Below are 19,540 nucleotides of genomic sequence, written 5' to 3'. Positions count from 1 at the left end.
ATTGTTAAGATGTAAATGTACAGATGGTGTTGGATATGCTACCACCTATTGATGAAGAATCTTGTGGTTGATATAAAATATGCCACAGAGAAAGTGGAACAAACCAAGGTTTAGGTGGCGGGAGTGTTCATTGCTATGTGTTGTTGATTCTCCTCCTAGCTTTGGGCAAATTCTTTTACTTCTCTACATTTCCTCATCTATTAAAATTACAATACACTTCTCAATTTGCCATATGACAGGGTTTTCATGTGTAATTTGAAGTGATTATATACTACCTTCAAAATTTGTTAAGTAGTAACTTTATACTTGATGATAATAATTTTGATGTAAATAGAGGAAATATTTTTGGTTATATTTCATTTTATAAATATGAATATCATAATATCAGACTGCCATCTGTGTATGTTTAAACATGTAAATTTAATAATTCATGCATTCATGTTGATTTTTGGTTTATTAGAAAGCTGTTTAGCATATGAACTGCAAAGGAACTAGTAAAGACAGATATTTCTCAGCACTGGCAATAATCTAGCTGCCTTTATGCTGCAGCTGAAAAATACCATGTCCCTGGAACTGGTGAGAGATACATGTTAGCAGCTGATGTTGGGATACTGAGTAGGAACATCAAAATAGTTGGTGAAGATTACCCAGGTTGGTCAGAGGACTCTTTTGGAGCACGCATACTGGTTGGCTCATTCACTGAAAATATGATGACATTTAAAGGTTAGTATAAATTCAGTTTATTTTTCTAAATGAGCTATAACATGATCTCATCTATATTTAGTCAGCTCTTACATAAGTCTCACTTTTTAAATAAGATTATGTGGGAAAATAAAACATAAAAAGTGATTATGTAGCCCAGGTGTTACCTTCCAAGTAAATTCTCTTAAATTACTGCTTTTACTTTTATCTTCACGGACAAAATGAATTATCAAATTAACAATGACCTTCGGTAACAGTTAGACCAGTCTTTCACCTAACAGAGATAATTTTATAATAAGTACCGCAGATCATTTGTTGTTTTTGTTTTGGTTTAAGGAAAACTTCAAGCATACACCAAAAATAGAGAAAACAATATAATGAATCCCAATGTACTAATCACCAGCTTCAACGATGATCAGCTTTGGCCAATCTTGTTTCATCTACACCTCCATCCACTTTCTACATGTTCCTGGATTGTACTGAAGCAACCACACATTATATCATCTAGAAATATTTTAGTGTGTAACTGTAAGACATTTTAGAAAACATCAACAAATATCAGACCTAAAAATGTTAATTTCTTAATAATAATTTCTTATCAAATGATAGTTCAAATTTCCCCAGTATCCTCCTTCCCTTCCTCCTTCCCTTCCTTCCTCCCTCCCTCCCTCCCTTCCTTCCATCCTTCCTTCCTTCCTTCCATCCATCCTCTTGTTTCAAATAAGGATCTAAATAAGACCCACATTTCAACTGGTTATGAATCTTAAATCTCTGATTCATTCCTCTCTCCTTGCATTTTATCTATAAAAGAAGTTGGTCCTCTAATTCTGGGGAGTTTCCAACAGTCTGGAATTTAGTGATTGCATTCCTGAAATTTAACTTGTTCTCGTCTCCCTGTATTTCCTATGCCTAGGTGATATAAAACTAGAGACTTCAGGCTCAATTTTTAGGCAAGAATTATGCCAGACAGGGTGTCTCAGGCCTGTAATGCCAGCACTTTGGGAGGCCAAGGTGGGAAGACTGCTTGAGGCCAGGAGTTTGAAATCAGCCTAGGCAACACACAGAGACCCAATTGCAAAAAAAGAAAGGAAAAGGTACAGTTGGTAGTGTATTTTTCCATCAGTAAGTACATAATGTATGATTGTTTCTCTTCTTACAATGCTAATAGCTACTAAATAACATTGTCTAGATTCATTAAATCATTAAGATTTAAAATTTCCTCCTCATTTATAATAAAGAACATCTCCTCTAAACAACCATTTGACTGCACTGAAAAATACTTCATATAGGAAATACAGGAAAAAATGCTTGATTTTTCCTCATATTGACTAGGTTTCAAAATAATGTGTTTGTTCCCAAGCATCCTCCAAAGGTGACAGGGAGTTTTTTGGTTTGTTGTTAGTATCATTATGTGCTCCTGGGTCAAAACATATTTGACCTGTTCAAATCCATTGTGATTGTTAATCTGATTAATACTCAGAATGCTCCATTATTGACCTTCAGAACCTTTTCATGTTGATGCCTGTCTTCTTGACATGAGTTAGTTTTCTAAGCCTCTTTACTTTCTGATACAGGAAGCACATACTGTAATTTTTTTCTAAGACTGGAACTCAATTGTTCCTCCAAGTAATTCTAGTTCTTTTTATTGGAAGATGTTATTTGGATTCCACAGTCTGGGTACTAGGACTAGAATATTCATTCTTGATTTGAACTGTTGCTGCAGGTACTCACTTGTTCAAAACACTGCCTATTTCATTTTGCAACAGATCTAGTCTAGCAAATCTTTATATTGAGAAAACAGCAATCTCACTATAGCCTCTACTTGTTGGTAATAATCTGCCAGAGGAAGCTCACCTGATGATGATGGTGCTGCTGCTGCTGCTAATAATGGTGATGGTAATGATGATCATAACACAAGATCACGGGCACTGTGCTAGGCATTAAACACGTACTATCTCATTTAATCCTCATAATGTTATGGCATAAATATCCCTCTTTTAAAGATGAAGAAACAGATGAATAAAGGGGTACAGTTGCTTTGATCTTGAATATTAATCTGTGCCTTTCTCACTTCTAATTCGGTGATGAACCCTATTCCTATGACAGTCTTTCCTTGCTCCTATATATTGTTTTGTGATGTGAGTAAAGATAACACATCTGTGGCTTTTGTAAGCCCAGGTGGTTTCTAGTAATCATGTCTTCTCTATCATTATCTCAGTTTTTCATATCTTCTCAACCATGTATATAAGAATTGGCACATGGATTGCAAGGTAGGTTTTCCCTTCTAGTACAAAATAACTTTTCTCCAACACATCCTCTTAAGTATCAGTTTTTGAACAAATAATATTCTCTTTGGTTATTTTCCAGCCATGAATTCCTGGGCCTCAGTTTTTTTTTTTTTTTAACTAGTTGATAGAGATATAAAAGTTCCTAACTCACAGGGTGCTTTATGAGAATTAAACCCCATATTGTCTGTTATGCATTTAGTGCAGCACTTGACACAGAGCAATCTCTCATGGATTGTTATTGCTGTTAGTAGTCTGTAAAATTACCCTTTGTCACCTCGATGGTACTTATGATAAGCTGACCGGCAGATAATTGGCAATACATATTCTGAAAGAGATTATAAAAGATAATGCCCTTAAAAGCTCTTTATGCCATCAAAAGGGAAATGTCAGGTAAATTATATCTTATGCCTTATGCCATACATTCTCAATTTGAAAATATCACCCCCCACCCCAGGAGGAAAAACTTAGTTCTTGGGGTGGGGGCAAAAAACATAGGTATTACAATGGTTTGTGGTCCTCCAAAAGGCCACTGTACACTAACAGATATATGGTATATATGAGTTATTAAAATTTTGTGGGAGAGTGCAGGCTATTAAGAAAAAAAATGTGGAAAGGGGCTACTTGTGAGTACAATGAAAAGAGGTCTGAGAAATACTACTTCTTCTGGATTAAAGGAGCAAAGAATAACTAATGATTTTTCATGAAAAATTTGAACTTTGTGTAGCTTTTCAAAAATGTTTTATTCCAACTGTTTTGAGAAAAACAAATTTTAAATCTTTCCCTACCTTAGGAAATGCAAGAATAAGTAATGTGGAATTTTATCACAGTGGTCAAGAAGGCTTCAGGGATAGCACAGATCCAAGATATGCTGTAACGTTTCTTAACCTAGGACAGGTTTGTGCTTTTTTAATTTCGTGTATATTAAAAATATGTAAAATATTTTTGTTTTCATGTGACTTCTAAATAGCCACATCTTATATTAGCTAAAATTATAATCTAATATAATAAAACTTTCTTGGCCCATTAACTTTTTAGACCTATATAAGTAGGATTTGATTCCATCCATATTGTGCACTTATTTAAGGCCAGTAAAAACCATAAGAAAAGTAGTATAGAGGGTGAAAGAATTGAAGATCTATAATAGTGGTTTATATATCCACTTTATTTTGCAATGACCAAAAACATTTTTCCAAATGGTTTCTATTAAACAAAGAGAGTATTGCTCAAACTTCTCAAATGAAATGCATGTTTGATCTATGCCTCCATCAAAAGTGGCAAAATAAATATTCCTAGAGGGCTGGTGATTTAAGAAAAATGAGAGACAGCATATCTCTTAGTAGAAATAAATAAATAATCTTGCAGGTTTAAATTGAAACCCCTAACCTGTTCACTGAATGGTTCCTATAGACATTTGAATAGTAACTCCTTGCCTAAAGTGTTTTTTGTAATAAAAAAAAAATCCCTGTCATCATGAACTATTCTTAAAAAAGTAATTTTTAGCACCTTAACATTTTATAAGTGATAATAGGAATATAAATGCATAGAAAAGCACTTGAGAATTTTGAATCTGCATTTAAAGTAAGCATATATATTTAATATATCTAATAATAAATTCAGATATATGGAAATTTGCATATTTTATATATGGATGTATTAAAGACTTATGGAGAAATCATCTTTAAGAGAAAGCGAATTGGGTATTGATGATTGATCAAGGTTTGTTTACTGAAAATAATTTACTTCAATTTTTTTCTTTAAATACACTGTAATTTTATTTTTAAAATGTTCTCTGTATCCCAATGTTTTATAGATTCAAGAACATGGATCATCCTATATTCGAGGCTGTGCTTTTCACCATGGCTTCTCTCCAGCAATTGGTGTATTTGGGACAGATGGACTGGACATAGATGACAACATAATATACTTTACAGTGGGAGAAGGTAATATAATAATATTTTGGTCCAAATTACGTGTCCTGTGGAGGCTTTCTTATCTGTAAACTCTAGAGCCATACTGCCCAATTGATCTTTCTGTGAGGATGGAAATGGTCTATATTTATGCTGTCTAATAATAGTAATTACTAAATCACATGTGTCTATTGAGCACTTGAATTATGGCTAGGAGCTGAATTGTGACTGAGGAAATGAATTTTTAATTTTAATGGTACATAATTTAATTGCACTTAATATACATTTAAATAGCCACATGTGGCTATGGCTATCATATTAGACACTATAGCCCTATAGCATGGAAGAATTTTTACCAGACCACATTCTTATATGAGTTATCTAATCACTAATTATTTAAATGTAATACTCCTCACATATAAATCACAAATATTATTACAAATAAAGGTTATATACAACTTTAGGCATATTATATTGATTTTTGTCAGTATAAAGTATAATAAATTAATTTATATAAAAGCTGTGGGTTTGTTAAATAAAATCTGAGATGGACTCTGTGAACCCACATATTTAACAAGCACCCCAGAAGATTCTAATTCAGGTAGTCTATTAAAGGGGGAGAGTTCATTATCAAAGAGTTCAGAGGAATCTTTCAAAAATCTAAGAGGATCATTTGTCAGGCTCAAAGTAGAAAAATAATTTTATGGAAAAATCAAAAGACATTACTCATAATAGTCGTTTCAAATTGACTTACGTATTTTGGGGATTTTCTTTCCTTTTTTACTTTTTTTTTTAACAGGCATAAGAATATGGGGGAATGCCAACCAAGTCCGAGGGAATTTGATTGCACTTTCGGTTTGGCCAGGAACCTATCAGAACAGAAAAGATTTAAGTTCAACTCTCTGGCATGCAGCAATTGAGGTAGTGAGAACAAATTTATAATTATACTAACATAACTATATCAGTGATTGAAAAAATATAATAAAATGAGCTAACTAAAGGAGTGAATGCACTTTTAAAAAGATGATGTAAGTTTCGGTAGCCATTGGTGTATTTTTTTCTGTTGATGTCTATTGGCTTAAATAGTTCTCTTACCTCCTTTCTTCTCCAACATTATTTCAAGTTCCAGCACAAGGCCTCTTTGCTGCTACTACTCAACTGAGTGCTTTGGGCATATTACTACTTAATTCTGAATTTAGTTTCCTCCCTAAAAATGAAAATAGACAATGAAATTTCTAAAATCCTTTTCTCATCTAAAATGGTCATGATTCTACATGCAAGGTTATTATACTTATCTGGTATTACTATGCTGTCTAATAATAGTAATTACTAAATCACATGTGTCTATTGAGCACTTGAATTATGGCTAGGAGCTGAATTGTGACTGAGGAAATGAATTTTTAATTTTAATGGTACATAATTTAATTGCACTTAATATACATTTAAATAGCCACATGTGGCTATGGCTATCATATTAGACACTATAGCCCTATAGCATATATAGGGCTTGTTTCCCATGAAGTTTCTTCAATTATTATAAGTGTTTGTTTAGATATAGAGTAAGATTACAAACAAGAAAAGAGAAAGTGGAGGTGATAGCTTCCTCCTGCCTTTACCTATGACATAGAATCGAAAGAAATTAAAAATAGTTACCTTTGAAAGATGGGATAAGAATTGAGTGGTTTTTTTTTCACAACTATTAATTAATACCTTAAGGTAAAATCTGAAAACTGAAATTTAGTACACATTTATGAGGTAAAAATTATCTCTTTTTATCTGTTTATACATATTAAATGTCAATTCCAAATCTTTAAGGCTATTTGTGTCTTTTGAAAGAAAGGGTACTTAACTGACATTTATGAATTCATGTGACTCTATTTTTATCAAAATGTTTAAAAATAAGTGTGTTTAATATGATTGCAACTTTTGACTGTTTTGCTGACACCATAGGCAAGAATGATATCTGCTGTATGCTTCCATTTTTTTCTACTTTGACTTGGCTTATAAAATAAAATTGTTTAGTAATTACCTAACACTCATGCTAACCTACTTTGTGATTACAGCAAACGTTATGTAAACTAGTCAATGTCTCCACTGAATCTTATGATCCACTGTCATTGCCTTAGTTGTCTTTTTTAAAATAAATTAATCAAATTGGTAACAAAACATAACTAAAAAGAGCCTGTAAAAAGAGCTTGCGCCTGTAATCCTAGCTACTTGGGAGGTTAAGAGGATTGCTTAAGCTTAGGAGTTTGAGACCTACCTGGGCAACATAGCGAGACCCTGTCTCAAAAAAATATATATATGTATATATATAATTTTATATGAATATATATTTATATTAAACATATATAAATATATATTTATCACTTTTTCAGTGATCACAAATTCCTGAAAAAGGTATTAACATTCTTGTAACCTTGTTATAATACTGGAACTTGTTCTGTGCCTTGTAAATTTTAAACCACATTCAGTGGATTTTGTGACTGAAATAAGAATCTCTTTAATGTAGTTTTTAAATGAAGTCCAGGCTATAGTACTTAATGATGGTTTTACACCAAGAACCTAGTGTAATTTCAATACATCACTTATAATTAAGTTTGAATGGGGTAAATAATAAATTAAATTTTTCCTCCTGAAAATGTAGTCATAATTAAAAGTTTTCATAAGTATATTGTCATATACTTACTCTCAATTTATATAAATGTTTACTAGCCTGATGCACAGTATTTTTTTTAAATCATTGCACTAGATAAACAGAGGGACCAATACAGTTTTACAGAATAATGTAGTTGCTGGATTTGGAAGAGCAGGATACCGCATTGATGGTGAACCTTGCCCAGGTAAGTCTTTTAAACCAGGAATCGCTAAAATTAGGAAATAACTTGTCCAAAATTGTTAAAATAAATAATTATTGTTTGTTAATTCAATATATAATATCTTTTCCTTCTGGTCACTGAAATAACTCAACAAGATAAATTATTTCAAGATAACATTGGATCTAAAAAAATAAATAGGTTTCTAAGGAAAACTTTATTTTCCCAAGTTTATGATCCCAAAACTCCAATAGCAACTTGAGTTCTTGATTTGGTCGGCATTGGGACAGTAAGTACCTCATCCCACCACCATTTTTACAAAAACAGCACTTATTATAGAGATACACGTTGACATACCCCATTATTTTAAATTCTACGTTGATAGAATAAATGCTCACTATTCATATGTTAAACCTGCATGCATCAAAAAGTCAATGAACATGAACAGACACTTCTCAAATATAGATTTCTCTATATTAGATTAGTAAAAATTAAGAACTAACTGAGCATCTAGTCTTTTGACAAGGCTGTAGGGAAAGCAAAACATTTACAACTTGCTGTTTGAAGGACAAAACAATATCATCTCTGCTTAGGGTAACATGACAACATCTACCAAAATAACACATGCATTTACCTTTGACTCAGCACTTCCACTTCTATGAATCTAGCTAACAGTTGCCTTTACAAACTTAGAAAATTATTTATGAACAAGGTTATTCATCACAGCATTGTCTGTACTAGCAGAAAACTGAAAGCCACTTTGTGTCCCCCAATGCTGGAATAGTTATATAAAGTCAGACGATGGAACACTAGACTACTCAAAGAAAGAAGGCAGAAGAGTTCAATGTATTGATATGAAGAACTCTCTAGAATATTCTTAAGTGCTAACTGGAGAGTGCAAAATAGTTTATATAATACTATTTTAGGTATAATATATATAAAATATGTTTTGTGGAAGAAAGGGAAGGAATCAGAATGTATATGGTATTTGTATTTACATAAGAAAAGTATAAAAATCATAGAAGGTAATTGGGAACAAGGGAACTCAGTACTTATAATTGTATACTTTTTCAATAACCTCTATATTTTCAACCATGTAAGTAAATAAATTATTACGAGATCAAAAAAGTAAAACACATAATAAATCTGCAGACTTTACCCCTCAAGAAATTTAAAGAAAGTTAAAGAAAATGGGACTTTCTCTGGGAAATGTAGGTCCCTTCCAGAATTGATATAAAAAAAAAAAATCTCAGTATAGTTACTTTTTAACAGCTTTATTTGGCATGATTTATATAGCATGAAATTCATCTTTTAAAAAATATACTAGTTAAAAGTGTGTTTATTTTTAAGATTCTTTGAATCAGCATTTTTTTTCTGTTAATTCAAACATTTTTAGACTTAAGCGGGTTTTATTCTTGTGCAAAATACGTTTTGAAGGAATAAAAACTATTTTGTCAACATACTTAACTGATTCCTTGATATATGCTCTTGTTAAATATTTTAGTTCCCAACCACTTGAAGTGGCTTTTCTTTGGCTTAAAATTTTAAAATATGTAATTTCTTTACAACTTCAACAAAGTTATCCTTATGGATTTTTCAACATCAAAATGTGATCTTTGAATATGAGTATTTACTAGTATGTATAATGCTATATAATGCATTTTTCACTGACTATGCTGATATTCCTAAATAATTGAGACTATTTATAAGGAGATTTTGGAGTTACAGCAACTGAAATATGAAACATCACAGAGGAATGAAGCATTTACGTTCCTGTAATGGTACATCAATTTATTCAATCCATCCCCCAGACAAGAGTCTGGGAAGCTCGGGATAGTGATATACACCGGGTTCAGGGGTGAAACCTTATCTGTCCATGCATCTATTATTGTGTGACTCTAAAGGAGAGAAATGTAAAAATCTTCTTATGCAGGAAAATTATCAAAACCAGGAAGATCATAAATAAAATGTAAAACCCAAAGGACTAGGAAGAAGGGAAAATCAATAGAAGATAAAAGGAAACAGATACCAGAGAACCTGAATAGGAGAGCTGGTATTAAGTACAATTTAGGAGATGGTGCTGCTCTTTATAGACAGTCCTCCAATTCATGACTGTTTGGGGAGGCAGTTATTAAGGTTATTGAACTGATTTGGACATAAGTAAAACTTTCATTAAAATCCCCTTTGTTCTATATATTAATAATGAGTATAGTTGCCATTTATTGAGAGTATTTGCTATGCACTTTATGTGGGTGATTTCATTTTCTTTTGAAACAATTCTGAATTAATCATTAAAACTTTTTACATATGAGGAAACTAAGGTCCTAAAACAACTTTCCCAAGATAATATATACACCAATTGTTAAAATATTTAAAGACCACCTATCTCTGTACAACCTTCTAGGCTCCAAGAAATGATGGTGAATGAGCTAGGTACAATGTCTTCTCTCATGAAGCTTACATATTACTAGGAGAGAAGAGATGGATAATTCACAAATAATTAATAATAAAAATATCAAGTGAAAGGAATTTTAATTGCAATGTAAAGTGACTGAGGTGTTATTTTGAATCAGGTATTTAGGGAAGATCTTTTAAGGAAGTGACATTTGACTTGAAAATGGGATGGCCAGAAGGACATAGCAATGGAAAGATGTTTAGGGGGAGCATTTCACAGACAGTAAGCTGTACCATTGTGTTTCAAGTTTAGGCTTATTTGTACCTAAATCCCATTCTCTTTCTAATTAAATTAATGTTTACTTTAATCAGACAAAATAATGTAAGGGTGTTAATACTAAATTTTGTAAATGAGTATACAGTTATTTTAAATAACAGTGAAGAGACTAGTTAGACAAAATTAAATACTAATTAGAATAAGCCAGGAGAGGTGGGGCATGCCTGTAGTCCCAGCTACTCAGGAGGCCAAGGCAGGAAGATGGCTTGAGTTTGAGACCAGTTTGAGCAACATAGTGAGACTCTATCTTGAGAACATTTAAAGAAAGACACTAAATAGAGTGAACCATAAATGGCAGAGCCATAACAATATTTGATCATATTAAACCTGATATCAGAATTATGTATGCAATTTTGAAAAGAATTTTGTTAACTTTAACTGATACTGCTTATTGAAACTGTGTGACATGAATTGTTAACGTTCATTCTCTGGTTCTATATTTCCTTCCAAGGCCAGTTTAATCCCGTGGAAAAGTGGTTTGACAATGAAGCCCATGGGGGTTTATATGGTATCTATATGAACCAAGATGGCCTTCCTGGATGTTCTCTTATACAAGGATTTACCATTTGGACATGCTGGGATTATGGAATTTATTTTCAGGTAATTATGATTAAAGATGGTGATTGTTTATTTTGTTTTATGATTGTCCTTAGTATTATGTAACCTGAAAATTCTGTTGCAGACCACAGAGAGTGTGCACATTTATAATGTGACCCTGGTTGACAATGGAATGGCCATTTTTCCAATGATTTACATGCCAGCTGCTATATCACACAAAATTTCCAGTAAAAAAGTGCAAATTAAGGTAAGAAATTAATACAGCCACACCATGGGGGAAAAAAATTACTCAGAGAAGGGTAGAATCACTGAAGGACTAATAAGAATAATCTCCTTAACTTCTATCTGTCTCGCCTACACCTCCCTGCCTTTGTTCCCACTGCCCTCTGCTTAAAAAATTGTTCATTCTTATCCCTCCTCCTCCCTTCCCTCTTCTTGTTTATCACCTGCTAATCTTGCAATAGTAATTTTCACTCCCTCTATGAAGTTTTTTCTGAGCCAGTTTAGGTGGTAATGACACTTCCTCCACTTTTTTGTTCCTTCTGTTCCCTGGATGTGTTTATCACAGAAACATAATATGTCTTTATATATAATTATTTACACATCTGTCTTCCCTCTCCTATTCTCAGTGTTTTTCCAGTTGGGGTTGCAATCACACCTTTTTCATCTTTGTTTAATGAATGATCCACTTTTTGAATTTATACTTTGTGTTTTATTTACTACAGTAGAATTCAGTATTATTCATTATCATGTTTTATTTTAGTAAGAGCTATTATTAATGCTATATTGGTTGGCTTATTTCCAAACAGAGTTCATTAATTGTTGGAAGTAGCCCTGGGTTTAATTGCTCTGATGTCCTAACTAATGATGATCCCAATATTGAACTCACTGCTGCTCATCGGAGTCCTAGATCTCCATCAGGTGAAAAATTTGAAACTTTGATGTTGGTGTTCATATGAGTGCATATTCAATTTTCATTAACTTTTTTTTTGGTAAAAGGTGGGAGAAGTGGGATTTGTTGGCCTACCTTTGCTTCAGCTCATAACATGGCACCCCGAAAGCCCCATGCAGGGATCATGAGTTACAATGCCATCAGTGGCCTTTTGGACATCTCAGGCAAGTACACAATCTTTTACAAATCTTCTCAATGAATTTCTGTAAATAATATATAGAGGGTAACTAATAATGTTTCATTGTTAGTAAAAATGATTTAAGTCAATTTTTACAGCAATCTGCTCAATATGACAAATCAGACATCAGAGTCAATTTCGAGAATGGTTCCTTGGCAGGATTCTTATACTGTATGTTGAAGAATTGATGTTAAATTTTCCTTCTAAAACAACAACAACAACAAAACACTGTATTGTGATTTAATATTAATTAATGTATATAATTTTAAAAGCCCTTTCATGTAAGTAGGATTATATATTATCATCCCCTTTTAAAATTTAAGAACCTTAAGCTCATAGAACTTTAGTGCCTGGCCGAATTCCCACAGCTATTGGCACAGCTAGGATTAGCATCAAAATCTTCTGATTCAAACTCCACTACTTTTTCACTGAACCAGGATGGCTGCTTAGAAATGTAAAATAATTATATAGAAATTAATGTAGTAAACACATCAATTATTTTCATTTGGCCTATTAAATAACACTGTGCATTTCCTGTTGTAATGGAGCAAGTCTCCCTTCCAGGATAATTTTAAGCAGTGTCTCTTTGAAGAAAGTAGTTCAATAAGTTAGACATCTAAGTTTTCACAGATTCTTCCTCACAACTTTAGATCCCAGAAATGTGAAACAAATGGGCAACATTTTTAAGTGTTAATTGCAATGATGATACCCTTGGAGGAAATTGTATAACATGCTACATAGGTTGTAATTGAACATATATGGCTTTTAATAAATAATATGCTCCAGAACATTATAAATATCATGTGGCAATGAAACTGCCTTTATGAAATGAAGCCTTAAAATTGAAGTTTATGGAAAGAACACAAATAACTATTATTCTTTCATAAGACACAGTCTTTTAAAATAACATATAAAAGTTAGTTGACTTAGATTCCCTAGAAACAGCCTTAGATGAGGACTTTTATATTAGTGGCTTCTTGGAATGCCTAGTAGAAAGGGAAGGAAGAGAACAGGGCAAGGGAAGTTGCTAAGCAAGGATGTGACATGAGCTGTAGGGTAGCTTCACTTGATGCCACTGGGAAACTCTGGAGTGTAAGTTAAAATTGCCACGGAGTTGATCTCACATTTGGCGAGGTGGGTGGGGGACAGGAGTCATTTGTATCCCCATGTTAGTTTTTGGGTACAGCTGCCCCTATGGGGAGGACCTTAATTTCCCAGGTATGTGGCTCCTTTTTGGCTAAGCTAATTGTCTGGGAAAAAGGAGAGTTGGTAACAGCCAATTATTCAAAGAGATGAGAGATGGGTGTACCACCCTGTATCCACTTCAGTCCTCTCTTGGGACCCCTGGGATCTACTTGCTTTTTTCATTGTTAGTTACATTAAGTTATTCTACCAGGACACGATTTCTCCCAAATTCTGCATGGTCACAATTTCTGGGAAAAACTTTAAGAAGTGGGTTGGTGGTCACACTGCTACAGCTGGTCCCTAAACCATAAATGATACTCATCATTTCTCTCATCCATCGCCCTTTCTAAATTTCTGTCTTCTCTGGCTAACACTTCTGCTTGTCAAGATGGCTTGCTTGGTAGAATGGCTCAGACCCTTATCCCTGTTATAAATAGGCCCCTGGTCCATGGTGGCTCATGCCTGTAATCCCAATACTTTGGAAGGCCAAGGCAGATGAATCATGAGGTCAGGAGTTCGAGACCAGCCTGGCCAACATGGTGAAACCCTGACTCTACTAAAAATACAAAAAAATTAGCTAGGCATAGTGGCGGGTGCCTGTAATCGCAGCTAATTGGAAGGCTGAGGCAGGAGAATCGCTCAAACCTGGGAGGCCGAGGTTGCAGTGAGCCGAGATCACACCACTATACTCCAGCCTGGGCAACACAGTGAAACTCTGTTTAAAAAACAAAAAAAGTCCCTGGTTTCTGTGCCTTTATGAAGCCATAACTTCTGTACTTGCCATTTTACAACTAATAGTGGGCATATACCCTGGTGGATCATGTGAGTGCATCCTGCCTTCATTCTATAGAATAGGCCTACCTCTGCATGGTGATCAGGGTCAGTTACTTCTGCCAGATGGTAAAGCTTTCTTTGTCTGATGAGAAGCCTGAAGTGACCATGAGGTAGGTATAGCTTTATTTTTTTGAGTCACTTACTGTATGTCCTGTGGAAAACACATCTCATCTGGGAACTAAGACCTCCCGACTCATAGAACCTAAAATTTTACTATTGGAAACACAAGTTTCCCAAGTGAACTTCCAGGGATAATGGTGAAAAAAGTTACTCCTACTCCTTGCCTTTGGTACCAGCACCCACGTATTCTATATTTTTGATATTTACCACCACATGATGTCTTTTGTTTTAGGTTAATAACACGTTTTGCAGGTTGTCATTTCCAAAGCTGACAGCTCAGCTGTGCCTTTTTAGATGCCTCATCTAAGAATAATTGCCTTCAAGAGTCTATTCCACCAGTCTGTTGGAGTGATTCTCCAGATGCTATATTATATGATTGGAGCAATTCTTCCATTGTGATCCCATTGTCTTATGCTCACCCCTGTACCTATTTTGTTGAACATGAGATCTTTGGTCTAGGGTGATGTTATGCAGGAGCTCATGCCATTAGATCACTTTGTGAGTCCTAGTGTGGTGGTGCTAACTGAAGCCCTATAAGAAAAAAAAAACTCACACCAGGAATACATGTCAGTACTACTCAGCATGAATTGTTACCCTTTCCAGGGTGGAATAAATCCAGTGTCACCAACTTTAAGTAATTGTTTGATTTCCTGAGGAATGGTAATATACTAAAGACTTCATTTTAATTTCTGTGCCGGGTAATTTGGGTCAGACATTAAGTAGTGGAAGTAGCTCCACTAACCTTGGAAAGAAGAAGGCCATGCTGTTGGAGCCACGCATAGCCTCCATCTCCACCAAAAAGGCTACTCAGTTCATAAGCTGATTTGTAAGGGCTGGGGTGGCTGAGGACAGAGATTAACCGACATTTGTTGGACAAATCATCCTGCCCATTTGCTTTTTCAGGTACTCTTCTGTATTGAATGCTTATTGGTAGGCAATAGCATGCCTTTTGTACCCATTTTGACAGATCTAGCCACAAGTTTTTTTCCTGAACATCCAGTGTACTTTCTTACAGGCCCCTTACCAATCAGCTAAGCCACTCATCACTACCCAGAAGTCTATATTTATCCTTACCTTCGATAAGTTCTCTCTCCACAAAAAGCAGATGATCCTGTGTACCACCCAAATTTCTCTTAATTGGAAAGATCTTCCCACACCACACCACCCCACACTCATTCAAGGCCACCTCTGAGTTGGGCTGAAATGCATTGGAATTATATAATACATCCATTTCAATATTCCCATTTTTGAGCCTTTGACTTGCATTTTTCTCACAACATGTCATGGAAATTTGGGCATTTCTAGTTAATGTGTGCCATCACTATTTCCAAGCTTTTAAAAGTCATTCCAGCAACATATTAAAACTGGCCATACTAGTGTATAATTCCCTTGGAACAGGTCCTGTGGAAGATAAGATTTGTCTTGTAAGGCTCTGTTGAGGTCCCTGATGATTTTAAGCAAGTAGAGCAGGAAGTTACTCTCTAATAAGGAGTATACCATTTATACACATCCAGAGCATTCAGCACATTCTGAGACTTCGAGGTCCAAGTAGCTCTTCCCATATATCTCCATCTAACTTAGCATCCCACTTTGTTTCTGTCAGGGCCTTTGATGTAGGGGATTTGGTAGGGCTCAGAACCCAACCATCTCTTAAGTTGTAAGGTTCTGCTAATCTTACACTTATATCCTGAGATTTTCTTTGAATTTGTGAATGACCATTATAGTTTCATTTTCTTTCTTCAAATCATCAATAAAGTAGAAGCAGAAATGGAATTCTTATGCAAGTGGATTATTGAAGGTATGCTCTGAAGAGAAAGGGAGTGAAAGAAGTATTAGAATAGGGCAGAGGCAAGGAGTTAAGCAAGGATATGACCTCAACTGAAGTCCAGCTTCTTCTACCTGATACTTCAGAGAGCTGTGGAGTGTAAATTGTGCCAAATACTTTTCCCACATTGAGGCAAAAGGTTCTTCCATATGTCTTGTCAGTCAGGCATAGCTACTTGTGGTAATGGAAGGGAGTACATAATCTCTCAGTTGAGGGAACTATCAAGTGGCTAAGGGCAATTCTTTAGAGAAGACAGCAGCTGGCCAGGTGTGGTGGCTCACGCCTGTAATTCCAGCACTTTGGGAGGCCAAGGTGAGTGGATCACTTGAGGTCAGGAGTTTGAGGCCAGCCTGGCCAACATGGTGGAACCCCATCTCTACTGAAAAAATACAAAAATTAACCAGGCATGGTGGCAGGAACCTGTAATCCCAGCAACTTGGGAGGCTGAGGCAGAATCACCTGAACCCAGGAGGTGGAGGTTGCAATGAGCCATGATCACACCGCTGGACTCCAGCCTGGGCGACAGAGTGAGACTCTATTTCAAAAAACAAAAACAGAAGACTGCAGCTATGAGTGGTTTGCAGCCGATACTTACAGGAGGAACTAGGTGTTGGGTGCATTGACCCAGTAAAGGAGATCTGGGCAGGGCACAAACAGCATCTGCTACTGTGATATTTTATTAATACTCATCTACAGGTTTGTATTCCTGTATATAGACTCTTCTTAGGAGGAAATATAATTAAGAAGAGGCATAGATAAAACATAACTGATTTAAGAATTTTAGAGGTCACCTTTTGCTTTTCTGTTTAGAGTTACTGGATTTTAAGTACAATGGAGATTAAGTTTTTGGATCCAATCAATTTTGTCTTTTAGCCATGTAATATATACAAAGAAGCCAAGGGAAAAATAGTGGTTCCTTTATCTTAGCTGGATAACCCCCCAAATTTAGAGACTTTAAACAACCATTTAGCTCATGATTCTGTGGATTGTCAATTTGGGCTTTGTTCAGCTGGATGGTTTTTCTGCTGGTCTCACCTGGTCTTGTCCATTAGGTGCCATCAGTTTACAGGATGGCTATGGGCTGGTTAGTCTAGGATAGCCTTACTTCCATGTCTGGTGGTTGGTGCTTGCTGACAGTTGGTGCTGGCCATTAGCTGGGGTGATAGGAGTGATAGAGCCACATGTATCCCAGGCTTACCCATATGTTGGAAGTCACAGAATTCCCTGGAACACTAAGAAAGAGCAAGCTCCAATATGCAAGCGCTCTCCAGATCTCTGTTTATGCTGTGATTGCTATTGTCCCATTGGCCAAACCAAGTTACATGGCCAAGCCTGGAGAAAATATGGGCGATCATTACCTAGTGATATGAATATTGGTAGGCAACAGGCTCCCACAAATAGTGGTAGACTTATTTACCATATCAGGCAAGAGCTCCATGTTTAAGGTAGTGACAAAAGATGTGTTTGGCAGAATGTGCATTAAATAAATCTGATTTTATCACTTTCTTTAGAGAAAATAATCACTTATCTATTATTTATGTTTTAGGTTCAACATTTGTTGGATTTAAGAATGTTTGTTCAGGGGAAACTAATGTTATATTCATTACTAACCCTTTAAATGAAGATTTACAGCATCCAATCCATGTGAAGAATATAAAACTCATTGATACTACTGAACAATCAAAAATATTTATACATAGGCCTGATATAAGGTAAAATACATAAAAATTGTGGTTTTTCTATCTTTATAGTTTTTCATTCTCACTTCCTCCTGCTCAAGATCTAAGTTGGCATATTAAAATAACTACCAGTTTTTATGAAACTTTAACGAGCATTATGAAAATTAAGACCATTTAATAATGTAAATCTAAATGTTCTCAGTTGAGTTTTAAAAACTGGGCTTTAACATATATGTTTTCTCCCATTGCTTTGTGCGTGTGTGTGAATCATCAATAATATCATCATTGTTAAATATGAAAGCTATAGATGGGGTCTGAAGTGTGTTCTACTTTAATATCTTTCCATTTAAGAGCAGGCATAATGCACCTGTAGTTCCAGCTACTCAGGAGTTTGAAGCAGGAAGATTGCTTGAGCCCAGGAGTTTAGGACATCCTGGAAAATACCTCTGCCACTCAGGCTGGAGTGCAGTGATGCTATCATGGCTCACTGCAGACTCAAACTCTTGAGTTCAAGCAATACTTCCACCTCAGCCTCCCAAGCAGCTGAGACTACAAGCACATGCCACAATGCCTGGCTTAGTTAACTAAGTTTTTGTTTGTTTGTTTGTTTGTTTTTTGTAGAAACAGGGTCTTTCTATGTTTCCCAGGATGGTCTTGAACTCCTGGCCTCAAGGATTCCTTCTACTTTGGCCTCCCAAAGCACTGGGATTACAGGCAAGAGCCACATACACATTGTTTTTGTTTGTTTCTCAAGTTAACAGTCATTAATGGACAAGAGATATCTCTTATTATTTCTTCCCTTTTTCTTACCCTTTTTGGTTACCTATTGTTTCCAAAATATCCTATCACAGGCACCCCAAAATGTGCTTGGAAATTAAATGTCAGCCATTATAATCACTGTGATTATAAATACACATAAACTTAGAACAGTGATTTTCTGATCACAAAGGTCAGTTGGTGTCAGGACGTTTCCAGAAGCGATCATTTAGATTCTAAGTCATAGAATAATATATCTAATAATTCCTATGTTTTATAAGAAGTACAGACCAGGAATTTAGATATAAGGTAATACTGGAGGAAGAAAAAAAATTATTACTGATCTTTGATCATTTTCAGCTTAGGGGAAGAGAAAAGGAATTATGTTCTGTATTTAAACAGACATCTCAGCCAGTCATGGTGGCTAGTGCCTGTAATCTCAAATTCTGGGAGGCTGAGGCAGGAAGACTGTTTGAGCCCAGGAGTTTGATACCAGCCTGGGCAACATAGGAGATCTCATCTCTACAAAAAAATTAAAAAATAAAAATTAGCTGGGTGTGGTAGTGTGCACCTGTGGTCCTAGCTACTCAGGAGGCTGAGGCAGGAGGATTGCTTGAGCCCAGGAGGTTGAGGCTGCACTCAGCTGTGATCACACCACTGCACTCCAGCTTGGGCAACAGAGTGAGACCCTGTATCAAAAAAAGGAAGTAGGTACCTCTTCAGATAAATGTAATATTTCATAAATTGTTTGACTTCATCTGATTTTGCTTTGCTGACAACCCAACACTTATTTATTTAATTATTGTTGAACTTCAGTGTTTGGGGGTCCATAGAGCCCCTCCTCAGTAGGCAGTTATTATCTCTTATTTACTTGTCACTGAATCTTTCAGTTTCAACATATAATTTTAGAATCTAAGTCCTGAAGAAAATACCACAATTTCAAATATGATTTTTCTGAGTTCTGTGCTTGTAGGTGATGCTGTCAGTGCTCTCTCAGATCTTTACTGGG

General features: G+C 35.3%; 1 protein-coding gene across 1 annotated transcript in view; it reads left to right on the top strand.

The window, feature by feature from the left end:
• Positions 1 to 19,540, top strand: part of PKHD1L1 (polycystic kidney and hepatic disease 1 (autosomal recessive)-like 1) — a 159,097-nt gene that overhangs the window by 117,086 nt on the left and 22,471 nt on the right. The window contains exons 59-68 of the mRNA XM_011961082.1: positions 550 to 723; positions 3,781 to 3,884; positions 4,801 to 4,930; positions 5,697 to 5,818; positions 7,650 to 7,740; positions 10,896 to 11,044; positions 11,127 to 11,249; positions 11,812 to 11,923; positions 12,002 to 12,118; positions 17,643 to 17,808. Of these exons, the coding sequence (XP_011816472.1) occupies positions 550 to 723; positions 3,781 to 3,884; positions 4,801 to 4,930; positions 5,697 to 5,818; positions 7,650 to 7,740; positions 10,896 to 11,044; positions 11,127 to 11,249; positions 11,812 to 11,923; positions 12,002 to 12,118; positions 17,643 to 17,808 (1,288 nt within the window). The remainder of the gene's footprint in view (positions 1 to 549; positions 724 to 3,780; positions 3,885 to 4,800; positions 4,931 to 5,696; positions 5,819 to 7,649; positions 7,741 to 10,895; positions 11,045 to 11,126; positions 11,250 to 11,811; positions 11,924 to 12,001; positions 12,119 to 17,642; positions 17,809 to 19,540) is intronic.

This window comes from Colobus angolensis, unplaced genomic scaffold (genome assembly GCF_000951035.1).
Source record: "Colobus angolensis palliatus isolate OR3802 unplaced genomic scaffold, Cang.pa_1.0 Scaffold535, whole genome shotgun sequence".
In the NCBI taxonomy this organism is placed as follows: Eukaryota; Metazoa; Chordata; class Mammalia; order Primates; family Cercopithecidae; genus Colobus; species Colobus angolensis.
This window is presented reverse-complemented; position numbering and strand designations above follow the sequence as displayed.